The 15,284-nt window shown below is 33.4% G+C and overlaps 1 protein-coding gene across 5 annotated transcripts in view; it reads left to right on the plus strand.

Annotated features, from left to right (window-relative positions):
* The window catches only part of MAP2K5 (mitogen-activated protein kinase kinase 5), a 316,196-nt gene that overhangs the window by 135,492 nt on the left and 165,420 nt on the right, over positions 1–15,284 (plus strand). For 4 of the 5 annotated variants that reach the window (XM_001376370.3, XM_007479616.2, XM_007479617.2 and 1 more), the window contains 3 exons: positions 1,980–2,019; positions 9,976–10,044; positions 10,139–10,220. In XM_001376370.3, coding sequence (XP_001376407.1) covers positions 1,980–2,019; positions 9,976–10,044; positions 10,139–10,220 — 191 coding nt within the window. The remainder of the gene's footprint in view (positions 1–1,979; positions 2,020–9,975; positions 10,045–10,138; positions 10,221–15,284) is intronic. The other variant, XM_056808706.1, reaches the window with a different exon arrangement.

Here is a 15,284-nt window from a genome sequence, read left to right on the forward strand (position 1 = left end):
TCTTCTTTAATATAGGTACTCTGGTGATAGAGAACACAACTCATCCATACTTACCCATGTTGTACCACTTTTATCCACATTCTCTCCCAAATCCACTTCTAGGGTTCCTTTCATCTGATGGAGGCCGTTTTATGTTCTTTTGGTATGATGTGGATACCCCCAGAGTTGGTGGATTAGCTAACTCTAGGTTATCCTTTGCTTTGGCTATATGACCATTCTCTTTTTTTTTCTAGGCATGATATTTCTTTTTACAGCCTTTACACTATTTCACCTGAAAACTTTTGCAGCCAGTTCATGCCCACCATACATCTTGCCATTGCCCTTTGGGTGCATTTACTTTAAAAATAAATGTTCAAAACATAAGGAAATAAAAACATTAAGTTTCCTACCGAAAGTTATGAACTTAAGTTTAAAAAGTTGCCTGTCAGAGAAATCTGACATCTTTTTGCCCCAAATTGAAACTGTTAATGGGTTGTGTTATAGAAATGTGCATTGTTTTTAGAAACAATTAGCAAATATTTATTAAGTATTTATCATGTACCAGGCTCTATGCCTGGGAATACAAAGAAAAAAAAAGTCCTTGCCTTCAAAGAGCTTTAGTCTAAGAGAAAAGGCAACAGCATATCCATATATTAATGTGTACTAAACACATGCAGAAGAGATGCAAGATCCAATTTGGCTGATGTGACAGTACCAATTAAAATGTTGGGAGCATGGTAAAATGATTTTGCAAATGCTTGTCAGTGCAGATAGAGATTTTTAGTCAGTGTTGGAATTAGGGATAGATAAACTGTCCTCCTTGACCTCTGATATGTTTATCTTTATACCAGTCCTGGAGATTGCAAGAATAGCCAACTCTGGATAATCTATACTTTCATATTTGTCAAGGTCTTAACTCTATTAAGCAAACAGATTTCCTTCTTTTTTCCTTTTAGTAGTTTGGGATAACAGGATAACTTGTTTGTTTTGAAATTTTTATATAAGCCAAATTGCTTCTGGATTATGGTGCTTATGGAATTCATTTGAATTCAATGCTATCTCAGTACAAAAGATCACATTACATTAAGCATAAAAAGTTTCAGTGTGATTTATTAGCATTTAGTTTCTGGAAGCCCTACTTCCTAGTCTTTCTTTAAACAATTTTTTTCACTTGCTATTTTACCATATTTTGTTTGATTATCTGAACTCTACTTTATCATATAGCTTTTCTTAATTCTGAGATATCCTAACTTTAAAACAGATTTAGCACATTCTTGAATCTCAACATATTTTGTGATATCTCATGAAGAATATTACTACCCCATTTAAGGCTACCCCTTATAAGATTTCTAGGTTACATGTCTCTTCATAATGGCATTTTGATGCCTTCCATAATTAAACTCTTTCTAGAAAATCATAAAACTCCATTATGATATTCTTCACCTGATCACCCTATTATCTTGTTCCTATGTAGATAGATATTCCTTCTTTCCTTATCATTTTTTTTAGAACTGCCCCAGCCCCGAATCAAGTGAGGGCTTTAATCAGGGAAAACTATCATCAGATACTATTTTGACAGAAATTCAGCATTTCTGAATGTTTTATAGAATAAAATGTGAAAAAAATGTGTATAGACATGTACAGTGCTTCACTTTGATGCTTCCTATAGTAGACATTGCCTTTTTTTTCTTTGGCCATAGCAAATGGTAAGGACATTTGCTAAGGCATATAACTTTAATATTCTACATCAATAAAGTGAGTCACTGATGAAGTAACATTTTGAAATCACAATATTGAAGTAAGAGTATATAATACAAATTTACTGTTTCTTCTATATTGTTGAGGGGTCAGTAGAGTTTCATACACAATGTTTTCAATAAATGATGTTTGTCATTGTTAGCATTCCTTGAAGACCCATTAATGTACATTGTTATAAATATAACGATTGAATATATAGTATCAATATGCTATTTTTAAAGTTATTCAATTTTTTTTCTCAGAGCATATCATGTCCCAAGTGGAAAAATATTAGCTGTAAAGGTAAGCTATAATTACAATTCTATAAGCTGAATCTTTTTTTCATTAAAAAAGTATTCTTCATGCTAATTTTTGTCTTATTCTGCCTTATAAATGCTTGTTATTTTAAAATTTACATTTACATTCAAAGGACATTCTTCTCATACAATAGGTACTTACTTAAGAAATATTTTTTGACTTACTGACATTCTCCAAAAGGTATTGCAGACATTTGGGACATTCAGAAGTCACTGAAGGAGAAATTAAGTTAGCTATTTACTTCAGTAATTGGTTAAAGATACCTTTGGCCCTCTTTTGGAATTCCAAACACCTGCTTGCATTTGTCTTAGACTTTATCATACTAAATCAGGAACTACTTCACAGTCCCTTTTAAAAAAATAATTGTTAGTGGTTTGTTGTGTTCCAAGAAAATTGTTTATATATGGAAAAATAGTAAAATTTACATTACTAGAATTGTTCTCATATAGAAATTGCCCCAAAACAAGTTAATGAGAAGTTTGGCTATTTTGGTCACTTACCTATCCCTTTACATTTGATTCTAAAGCTAAATGACATTTTGAAGTGTAGTAGCTTTAAATAGTTTATTTTTAATAAGATGCCCAAAAGTTCACTCTTAGAAATATTTTCCAAAAAATAGATCCTGTACAGGGTTTGAAAAGAAATTAGAGGTTGTCTGGCCCAACACCATCATTTTACAGATAACGGAAACTGAGGTGCCGAGATTCTCTTCTGATTAGTGATAGACCCAGGTCTCTTTCTGAATTTACATTTCCAGAGTCTGGCCAGTCATTATCTTAATACTTTAAAAATGTTATGTACTATTCTCGCCAAACCTTATCTTTTTAGTATTCTGCATATACTTCCTATTTTTTAATATAGCCATTGTAACTGCACAAGTAATTTGCCTATAGAGATTTATTAAGCTACCAACTAGCATTTCTTTGGATTTTTTCTTTATTCTTCATATTTGTCACTTTTTAAATTCCTATTGTTTCATTCTTTGTATTCTATCTCCAAAATCAAATACAGTGCCTCACACAGAGTAAAATGTTGGTTGATTGGACCCCATCTGCTGATATCCTATGGATACAGAGAAAGTTGTTATTTAGGATGTTTTTGTTAAATATTGTTAACTCTCATTTACAAAAATAGAAAAGTAATATATGTAATCTGAAAGTCACTAATATTTGACTTTGGATTGTGTTATGTTTTTAACAGTAGATTTACCTAATTACCTGCTTGAGCTAATAACAAATTTATTTTGTATTTTCTGAATAGCACTTTCAATTAGAGCTATTAGAATAAGTAATTGTAGATGCACATGTTGTCCTAGAATTGATAAATTAAATGTAAATAAGTCATAAAGAAAAATCTGTCATATCATGTACCTGGGATTTTTAAAATGGAAAAAAAAACTGACTGAATTTGTAAAACTGTTCACTAAATTGTATGATTCTGGTTACATGGGACTATTATACTGGTGAATTTGGTGATTTGCCAATGTAATGCTAATCTATAATAAAGGTTAAAGAGTGAACTAGAGACCTTTGAAAAGGAAAACAAAGAATAGGATCACTGAAAACTTATAGAAGGATGACCTTTTGAGGGAAAGAAAATGTCGTTCCTCTAAGGAGAAATCATGCCCTACTAATATACTAGAGTTCTTTGAGAGATTGAGTGATTAGAAGGGAAAGTAAATAAAGTGTATGGGAATGAAGGGAAGGGTGGTGGTCATAATGTAATTAGCCTCTCAGAAGAGACCAATGGCATACTAAACTGGATAGTAGGGAAAATCATCTGTCATGAATAGGAAGTTAGTTTAAAAAAGGCTTGGAACCAAATGACACTTCTATGAATTGAGAGGGGTGAGTATGGAGTAGTACCTGAGTTTTTGAAAGGGCTTATGTACAATTTTATAAATGTGCTGAAAAGTACATACTGTGAAACATCCATGTTTGTACATAGCAGTAATCTATGGAAAGTGAAATAGCTATATAAAAAAAATAAATTGTGAAAAAAAATTTATCAGTAGACAAAAAAGTAGTACCACTCTCTTACTCCTGCCCATATACCCAAAGGGAACTTTGTTATTGTTAAGGAAAATACAGTAAATTTTGGGAAAAAATAATGCAAATAATACTTCAAAATTGATGGATTTTGAGCTGTTAGTTATGATTCAGGAAGGAGATTTAGGAATAATCCTTCCCTGTTTTTAAAGTCCATCAATCCCACTTTTGACTTAGAATCCCTACCTAATTTGTACCCCAGAGTCAACCATTTTAATGATATTCCATGGTCATAGATTTAGAGATGTGAGGGACCTCAACTCAACTATTTCAACCTCTCCCCCAAATAGTTTTATGGATAAGGAAACTGAGTCCCAAAGGAAAGTCAGGTGATTGACCCAAGTTTAAACAGGGAGTAAGTGGCAGAGCTGGGATTTGAACAAAGTCCTCATATCAAATTGAGCATTCTCTCCTTTGTAATAACATCTTGATTTAAATCACTTCTATTTAAATGATTTTTAAATCCTTATCTCTAACCCTGACCGGTCCTAAATAGTCTTACATTTCTGACTTCATTCTATAACTTGTGAATACTTCTAGCTAGCACCTCCAGTTCATTTGATCTAAAATATAAGCCATTATCTTCATAAAAAATAATTTCTTCCCCTCACTTCCTTCATTTTTTGTTTTTATTAAAAAACCCTTACCTTCCATCTTGGAGTCAATACTGTGTATTGGATCCAAGGCAGAAGAGTGGTAAGGGCTAGACAGTGGGGGTTAAGTGACTTGCCCAGGGTCACACAGCTGGGAAGTGTCTGATACCAGATTTGAACCCAGGACCTCCCATCTCTAGGCCTGACTCTCAATCCACTGAGCTACCCAGCTGCCCCCATTTCCTTCATTTTAATGGTACCCCCAGTCTTCTATTTATCCAGGTCAAAACCTAGGTCATCTTTGAGTCTTTCCTTTCCTACTATGCCCAATTATGAAATCCTATTAATTCTTTATTTTGATTCTTTCATAAATCTGTCCCATTCATACAATTTTCATTATTATCACCTGATTTCAAGTCTACATTAGTTTTCTCTTGGATTATTTCCAGTATTCTTGCTAATTTCCCTGTCTCCTGCTCCTGTTTCTACTCCTGCTTTAAATCCATCCTACACAAAATTACCAGATTAATCTTCCTAAAACATAGCCCAGATCCTGTCAGTTCTTCACTTAAAAACCTATAATGATTCCTCCATTCCTTATAAATTAAGCCCCAGCCTCTTACGCCCTCTAAGATTTGACACAGTGAAAGAATGACAGGCCTTAAAACTTACTTTCCTGAGTTCAAATCTAGCCTCAGACTTTACTAGCTGTGGGACCCTGGGCAAATCACTTACCCCTGTTTGTCCCAGTTTCCTCATCTATAAAATTAGCTGGCGAAGGAAGTGGCAAATCACTGCAATATCTTTGCAAAAAAAAAAAACACACAAAAAAACAAACAGGGCCATGAAAACTTGAATGTGCCTGAAAACAACTGAACAACAACAAAAGATTTAATTAACTCCAACCCACTTTTCCAGCGTTATTTCCTTTTCCTATTTAATTTACCCTATGCTCTATCCAAATTGGACTATTTGTTATTAATTGAACTCATGTTGAATTGTATTGCTTTGTGTCTTTGCTCTTACTCTTACCTTGGAATCTCTTCCTCTCCTCCTCCCCGTCTCTGCCTGTTGAAATCCTATCTACCCTTCGAGGTCTAGCTCATATGCTACATTCTTCATGAAACCTTTCCTGTTTATCTCAGGTCTCTTGTCTGAGCACCTGTTGTACTTTGTATATCTCTTAAGGCCTCTCATGTGTTGCTTTGTGTTATAATTATTGGTGTATGTGGCTTAGCTCCCATACTTCACAAACCTTTAACAACTATTTAAATGAGTTATTATTTTTAGGGCATAAGCTCCTTAAAAACATTGACTCTTCTTTTTGTGTGTTCCATGATATCACCTCTAAAGATCAGAAGTTCATTCTCCAAATACTTAGACATCTAACATAAAAATGAAACTGTCCTAGCATATATAGAACTATGTCTGCAGAAGCAATAAGAGGAGAGCCCTAGAAGAAAGAGTTGTTGTTTTTTCTTCTTTATACTGGAAGTGCTGGGACAGGTAGGCAGCACAGTGGATAGAGTGTCAGGCCTGGAATCTGGAGGATCTGAGTTCAAATTTGGCCTCAGACACTTCCTAACTATGGGCAAGTCGCTTAATCTTAATTGCCTGAACCTTACTGCTCTTCTGCCTTAAAATCAATATCAATTCTAAAAATAAAGAAAAGTGCTAACAAATGTTCTATACTAACTTCTTTAACTTACTCAATAGCTTAGAAGTTAAAGCCCTGGTTAGTGCTCTCCTTTATGAACTAAACTTCAAAATTAGAGTCAACAACCTGACACCTGAAATAGCAGTACCTTTCTGTAGTTTGGGGTGGCTGGATTAAAAAAAATCAATGATGAGATAACCTAGTTTTCATCAATGTAGTAAACAAGGTTGACAATAAAGCAAATTAAATTTTGGGCAGAATAAAAATTCCATTGAATTTTAGTTTTGCTGCCATAAAATGTAGAAATCTTTTTACCAAAGAATGCATAGTGAAAGTAATACTAATCACCAGTGCACTACAGGGTAATTACTTGACAATGACTATAATTCATGAAACCTATTAGTAACTACCATTTTTGTTATAGGTAGTCTTGAAAATTGCAAGTAAATAGAGCAAGAAAAATATATAAAAATACTGTTATCCAACTTGCAAACTGAACCTTTTTACACCATTAAAGTATTCTATAAAAATCTTTCAGCTAGGTAATGCTTGGAAGATTTAATGGATTCCCTAGTATTGCTTATTTTCTAATTGGGAAAAATCCATCTACGAGAAAAAAAATCATAGCATAGTATGTAGCATGCACTGATTATCATTCTTCGACTGCTTTGGGTTTCTGCTGCTCTTAAACTAGCATTTAAATGGACCATTTGATTAATCATTTGTATACTGACTGTAATCCTCCCAAATTTCCTTTCTGAGTTGTACATACTGTAAAAGACAATTATGTCGCCATAGATTAAATAAGTGAATTAAAACAGAATAGTGGCTTAATTTGACCTGTTATTTTGCTCTCCTTCCCTTCAGTGGAACGTGTGCCACTCTAGCAAATAAATGAAGTCATCCATGACAGCTTGTGATGAATTGCCGTATTTATACTGTATATTTTAATAGCCTCACACTAATTTAAATTGAGCACAGAGTAAATTATAATTCAGTCACTTGACTGCTTGTATTTAACTTGACAACTCATCCTTATTTGTCCTGGAGGTGTAGTGGAGAGCAGAGGAAATGTACTCAGGTATTTCAGGCTTAGATTTAACCCTTTTTCCATTAAATGCTTCATATTCAAATTCTCTTCTATTTGGACTATTTAACATATGTTGTGGGTGGGGGGAAAGCAAAGGGTAGTAAAACTACCTTAATCTAGTTTTTATTTAAGACTTTAAACAGGAAATTTAATATTTTGCTGATTTTATTCATGGTCCTTATCAAATAAGAAATTGACTTTGCTTCTTATTAAAATACATAAAGGAGCAAAAATTAACTTAATCTATAATAATAAATCTTTCAGAAGCACTGTGACTTAAGGGATCAACTTTATTTTTCTTCAATATCCTCCAGATGATATTATCTGCTTCCTTACCTATTGAGGAGCCAAGAATACTTAATTCGGGAATATTGCTAAGTAAACAAACATTTGTATTTAGGTGGCTCATACCATAATGTGAAACTACTATGCAATCATTAAAAACTTTAAATTTATGGGATTAGAATTGTGGTTGATCTTTCCAATTTACTCTGTAGCAGTTGTAGAATTTGAAATATTGCTGGGCAAGTTAAAGTACATCTATTTTTACTATCCAAAAATAGCTTCTAATATTGATGATTTTTATATTTTTATACATGCACACACAGAGTTGCAATGTGAATTTTGATTAAATTCAGAAAAGCTGGACATGCTTTCATGACATAAATGAACTGATAACTTAATGATACTATATTTGCTAATAGTTATGCTTCACATTAAATGAATGATTATTTTGAAAACCTTAAGGTGTAGCATAGCTTATTAGAAATTTTGAAATAGGGTTGTCTAGTATTAATATTATAATGATATAAGATTTATACAGTGCTAGAATTATTTATTTTGTTGCTAAGTTCTCTACAGTAAGAAAAATATAAGTGAATATTGTTGGCAGATGACTATTGATCGGAGGAAGTGTGTTAAATGTTTCTTGGCAGCCCTGTATTACACTTACAATCTAGTTTGGTGAGAGCTTTTATAAATAACCCTAAAGCAAACTCTTGATAGAAACTAGTTATGCTTTTTGCTTTTTTCTACCCTTAGATGGATGTCAATACTCTAAGATGTGTTTGGAAATTGCCCTTTTTTCCTTAGTTGGTTCTATCATCAGGATGAAGTCCATAATTTATGTTCTATTAATTCTCCAGCATGATTACATTTACTTTCCTTTTCTAACATAAAGTGAAGTTTAACTGTTGAGTGTTGTATACCATAATGGCAGGACACTAAATGTATTTAGTGTTATTTGGAAATCCCAAGCTTAAAGTTCTTTTCCAAGATTGCCCGAAGTCAGAAACCTTGGCCACATTTCTTTAAAAAACAAACAAACAAACAAACAAAAAAACACCTTTCTACAGTTTTCTTCTCATCAGCTGAATCTTTTTTTTATATATAAAAGAGTAATTGTTGCCCTTACATTAGTATTAATTGAAGAGCCAAGTAAAATCTAAACAACTGATAATCTCTTTTTTATAAGTAAATGCTTGTGAAGATATATGCTTTCATCATTGTGTACTCTCTCCCTCATACATTTTATACAAATTAAATACAAATGTTTGTTTGATGTTTCCTGTCCATTTGTTTAGTTACCTTGATCACTTGCAATAATTTTTAATATATTTGAAAGCACCAGGGTATACTGGAAGAAACACTTGAATTAGGAGTCTTGGAGGGCTTGGAGACTGCCATTAATTAGCTATGTGGTCTGAGCTGATCTCTTCACATCTCTGGGCCTCATTTTCTTTATCCATAAAAAGTGAGAGAGTCTAAATCAAGGATTCTTAATCTGAGGTCTGTGAACGTGTTTTTAATGATATTTTGATAGCTATATTTACACTATTGTTTCCTTTCATAATCTTATGTCTTTTATATTGCACATTTAAAAATGTTATTCTGAGATGTCCATAGACTTCACCAGACTGTTTAAAGGGGTTCATGATACAAAAATGGGAAGAACCCCATCCTAAGTCTAGATAGTCCATAAAGTGTCATCCAGTTCTAAAACCTCTTTGATACTCTTCTATATTTTAATGTGAAGCTTTATGATCAGCATAAATATCTTAAAACTTTATATTTTCCTCTTGTCTATGCAAAATAAAATTTGTTGACTTAATTCTTCTTATAAGAAAAGACCAACTTTAAATGGCATATGTCATTCTGTGTGCTTATCTTTCAGTGTGAGTCACAAGACATTTTCTTTTAATGGTTTGAGGGTTAATAGGTACAAGTCACTCCTATTTTCCTCCTCTGAAAATAACCAATGTGGCCAAAATAGGGTGTATAAATTAAGGGTGTTATAACTTAACTGACTTTTAAAGCCATTAATGCTGACCTTGGAGACCTGGCTTTTCCCCCTACCCCATCAATCATTTTTGTACCACCTCCCCCAGTCTAAAGGAATAGATAAGATGTGTATATGCAGTTTGTTCTAAAGATGAGGGGGTGATGATGGTAGGGAATCCTCTTTTTAATTCTTATATTTCATAGTAGTTGTATAGAAGTTTTAATCTGAAAGGAAACAAACAAGCAATAATTGCCATTTTTGTGTGTGTTTAGGTGATATTACTAGATATTACACTGGAACTTCAAAAACAAATTATGTCTGAATTGGAAATTCTTTATAAGGTAATAATTTCCCCAGTAACCACTTTTTAAATATGTTTTCAGTACTGGCTCCCCTTTTTAACCAAGCTACTTTTTTGTCTTATTTCTTTTATAGTGTGATTCGTCATATATTATAGGATTTTATGGTGCATTTTTTGTTGAAAACAGGATTTCAATATGTACAGAATTCATGGATGGTGAGTTTTACATCTTGTATCATTTCTAAAATAGCTTTATTGACATTGCTATTTAAAATGTTCATTTGCTATAGACGTTGAATAGGTTGTTAAAAATAATTAAAACATATTAATAGTTACCTCTTCTTATAACCTAAAATCAACCTAGTGATTTTGATTACCAGTGTTAAAATTTTTAGCAGTGCTATATTTTCCAGAATGTAATTTCCTTTATTTTTATTGAAAATTTAAGTAGAACAGATTAAATGCTAGTCTAATCTGTGTTTTGATATTTGATTCTTCTATACAATCTGTCTTTACTGACAAAACAGCTGTTCTGTTCTTTTAATGTTTCAATAGCCAAAACAGATTTTCTTTTAAAGAAATCTATTAACCCAATGTCCTGTGTCTTTCAGTGAGAAATCGGTTCTTAATTGCAAGATAAGAAATTGTTTTTCAACACAGCTGTTTAACCAAGCTGCACTTAGTTTTCTTTGGACTTTACCCATATTCCTTTCCATCTGTATTTCTCACTCATAACTATTGTGGAGGGCTTTTTTCAACTGACTCTCAAGGCATTATGTAGATTTCCCAGTCCCTTACCACTGAAAGAAGGTAATCCTTTTTTTTTCTTCCACCCACTTTTAGTCTGAGTATGTCATTGTAAGTGACACTTAGTGTCTGACCCATTAAAACTCCCCATTTTTCATACATTCAAGCCTCCTTTTTCAGGTTCTCAGTACATTACTGGAGCAATAATCCATGACTTTCTAGAATTTTTCATGATCCAGCATTTGATGCCATACCAAGGTGTATATTTCAGTGATCATGCATATGGTTTTCTAGGATAAAATTCAATCACAGTACATGTTGGATGTCTTAGAACCATATATGTAACATGTAAGCTGCATAGAAGTGAAACCACAAATCAGAGACATACTTAGAATCTTAATGGAATAGGTATTATCTCTTCTCTTTAAAGACCCAAATTCTTTAGGTCCTTTTTCTTTTAATGTTTTCTCTCTTCAAATTGTATACTTTTGGCCAATATTTAACAAATTCATTCATGGTCTTTCTTCCATGATTTTCTTCTCACTTGTTTTTACAGATTTCTCTCTCTTCATAAAGCAGTATGGTACAGTGGGTAAAGTCCTAAACTCAAAGTGCAAACCCCAGAGAGACCTGGGTGTAGGTCCTGCCTCTGGCAGATGCTTCTTGTGTGAACCTGAGCAAGAAACATAAATTTTCAATGCCCCAGACAGCTCTCCAAGATTCTGAATTGCAAAATAGGTTTGAACTGTATTGGCAAAAATAATTTCTTCATCAGAAGTTCCTTACATCAGTGAAACTACAAATTTGGACCAAGAAGGAAAGAAAATCTCTTCTTCCTAATATATACCTGGTACTCCAGGCAAACAGTATAATTTACCATTCCCTTAGAACAGTGTTGGCAAACTTTTTAGAGATTGTGTGTTCAAACCATACCTTCAAACTGCCTTTTAGCCCCCAACATTACCCTAGATGGGGGAGGGAGGAAATGCTCACATTAGGCTGCTGGACAGAAAGGCAGGGCATGTGAACATTGTTTTTAGGCACAGTGGAGAGGGGGAATGAGCAGCCCCATCCAGCACACCAGGGCATGCATTCCATACCTTCACCAACATAGCCTTAGAAATTCTGTTCCTCAGACCTTTGCTTACCCTATTCTCTCTACCTGGAATATCCTTTCTCCTTCTTCCCTCATCTCTTTACATATTGTTACTCTGTTTAATATTAGGACCTCACCTATATGCCATTTTGTCCATGAAATCTTTTTTGACATACTTTAGGCAAAAATAATTTCTTCCTTTTCTAAATTTCCATAACATTTATTTGTAACTTTCAAATTACACATGCTCAACTTTGAATTGTATCAATTTGTGTTTGTCTTTTTTCCCCTACTAGATTGAAAGTTTTTTGAGGGCAAAAATATTATCTCTTATAGCCCATAACATAATAATTAATACAAAGAAGACATTAGCTGAACATGTGCTCATATTTAAGTTACAATAGACGGAAATCCAACCATAACATGATTAAGGAACAGGTAGACTTCAACAGTTTTCTATAGCTGACCACAAGAATATAAGATCTACTCTGTCTATTATTTATTGATATTTTCAAAAGTACTTAACTCAATAGAATAAAATATAGCTTTGGAAGACTTCCTCAAACAAGGTATCTCTTATACACATGTTAAAATTATACATGAATCTAATAAATATGATTACTAAAAAAATGTCGAATTACCTGTTGTTTGATATTAAGTCAAAATTCTTAAAACAAAAAGATATCTGGCTATGGAGGCAGTCACTAGAATCTTGGAAAGTGTCCCATACATTCAAAAAGAATTCCTGTTGATGATGAAGTTCTCCAAAATGCTTCTCTTCCCAATTGATAATCTAATTACATTGAGCTCTTGAACAGTAAAGCCTTTGTAGTGAATTCCATAGCAATGCAAAGGAGATTGGTTTAACCATCCACACCTGTAAACCAAAATGGATGAAAAATGCATATTGACCAGATTATAACATATAATCTACTATGCCAGTAGACAGATACTTAGAAAAATTCTGCAATGATAGTTAGATGGGCATTGAGATTCATAGGAGGAAATCAGTCTGGATCACATTTGGTAAACTGCTTGGTGTATTTGGTGACACCTAATGCTTGCTGTTGCAAAATCCCATCTTTTTAAAACTAATGTGCCCCTGTTATTTTAGTGTCAATCATTAAACACCATGATCTTGAAGGATACAGAACTATAAGTAACCCAGAAGACAAGCAAAAGACACATGCTGGATTAAAGGAGATTGCAATATGTGATTAATGATGACATGACAAAGTCAGTTTGGAGACCTCATGGCAGAAATGTTTTGACTGGAGAAAGAAGTCAACCAGTTATGTAAAAAGAATGAAAAGCAGCCTGTTGGTACCCCTTCGCTATTAAAATAGTGAAAGGATAGATGAAAGAACCTACTTAAAAAGATGTAAAGCAGAGTCAGAAGAACCAGAACTATTTGTGGTAAATATAGTTAAATATTCTAAAAAGAAAAAGCAAGTAAGGCAGGAAGAAAAATAAGGCCAAAGATGGTAGTTTGGGCAGGCCTGGAAGGGTCAAGGGACAAAAAACATTTTTTTCTTCGTATGTTATTGTTTGGTTCTTTTTTGTTAATCATTAATAGTAAGATTTTGCCATTTGTATACTGTATAATTTTTAATATTAAGAAAACAATACCTCTCATTAGGTCTACTTTAGTGAATTTATAAAAAATTGGAAAATAATTTTGTATAATGTAAAAAAGCTTAGCAAGATTGCCACTTCTTGAACTGAAGGGAGTCCCCATACCCCCCCCCAAAAAACAGATCCACTAGTATTTAAAAATATAAAGGAAATTCTTTAAAAAAATTAATTAGAGGTTCAAAATTTAAACTTTCAATCACTATAACTAATTGCTTTGATTTAAAGTTAAATTATGTGTTTCATATAATAATAACAAAAACAATAATAATGGAAACATTGTTGTAGAATGCTGGTGGAGTCAGAAAGATCTGAGTTCAAATTTGGTTTTTGCTAGCTGTGTACCCTGAGCAAGTCACTTAACCTCTGCTTCAAGTTTCTCAACTGTCAAAAGGGGATAATAATAGCATCTACTTCCCAGGGTGGTTGTTAGGATCAAATGAGAAGATATTATAAAGTACTTTGCAAACCTTCAAGCTCTGTATGAATGGTTGATGTTATTAATGTAGTCTTTTTATTTATTCAGAGTATGTTTATTAAGTACCTACCATGTGTTCAGTTCAGTTAAATTCAGAATATATTCTAAGCTCTGCTTAGAAGGGCGGAGGGAAAAGAGAGAGTATGACTAGAGTGACTTGAAATCAGAAGTCATTAAATAGTCCCAATGCAAACTAATACTTCTAATTCAAACTAGCATTCATTGAAAACGTCACTTAATGCTATTTGAAGGCTGTCAGACCATTGTGTTGTGATGCATGCTCCATTGTCCCTTTTCTACAGGATAGACAACATATTTCGTTGAAACTTTTGGTTCTGATTTCATTCTATATTCTTAAATAAACACTGACATTTAAGTCATAATATCATCTTTGATATCTTCTAAAGTTCTCCTCCACTGATGGCTGTGACTGTTTTTGGACTGGGTACCAATGTATTGTAGTTGTTTATCTTGTCCCTATTCTCATTGAAATATTTGACTTCATAGCTTTTTTCCTAATGGTTTCTGGAGTAACATAAAGTAACAGAAAGAATCTCATCTTAGGAATTCTGCCTGATAGAGCTGGTTCAGTCTGCTCCTTCCACTGTAATGTGTTAGCTCCATAGTGGTGGCAAACCTTTTACAGATCAAGTGCCCAAACTTCAATCCTCACCCCGCATGTGAGCTATCCCAGACAGGGAGGGAAGAAGCTCTCCTACTGGACTGCTAGGCAGAGGGGCAGATGATGTGAGAAATATCCTTAGGTATGTGTGGAGAAAGGGAAGGGGACAACCCCTCCAGCATGCATACCATAAGTTTGCCAACAGCAAACAGGATAGGAGATAGGAGAACAGGAAAGCAGTTAGGAGAACACTTTAGTTAATAAAAAACTGACCAACCCAGCTATATTTGTCATCATATTTGAAAGGGGTAAAAGTGGTGCAGAAGCTTTTTTTTCCCCTACCTGCTATTTCACCTAAAATGTCAACAAAGATATAGTTTGTTTTTCTGTCATATTTTCACTTTTTAAAATTTCTGAAATACAAATAATATTTTAGTAAATAAAGGTTTAGATCAGCACAGAGTTGCCTTTTTCCTCATACCATCTTCCTTTTAGCATTTGTAGCCAGTATACAGTTTTAACCACAGTGGGATTTTCTAGCTCTTTGTCAAAATTTACAGCAAACAAAAGTAACCAAAAATATTGATGTTGATATATTTTCCACCACCTGCATTGCACTCAAAAAATGCCTACCCAAGATCTGATGTTTAAAAATCAGATTTTTGGGGGGAGAGGCTAGAAAAACTATTTCTGTTTTCATTTTTA

This window comes from Monodelphis domestica, chromosome 1 (assembly GCF_027887165.1).
Source record: "Monodelphis domestica isolate mMonDom1 chromosome 1, mMonDom1.pri, whole genome shotgun sequence".
NCBI classification, from domain to species: Eukaryota; Metazoa; Chordata; class Mammalia; order Didelphimorphia; family Didelphidae; genus Monodelphis; species Monodelphis domestica.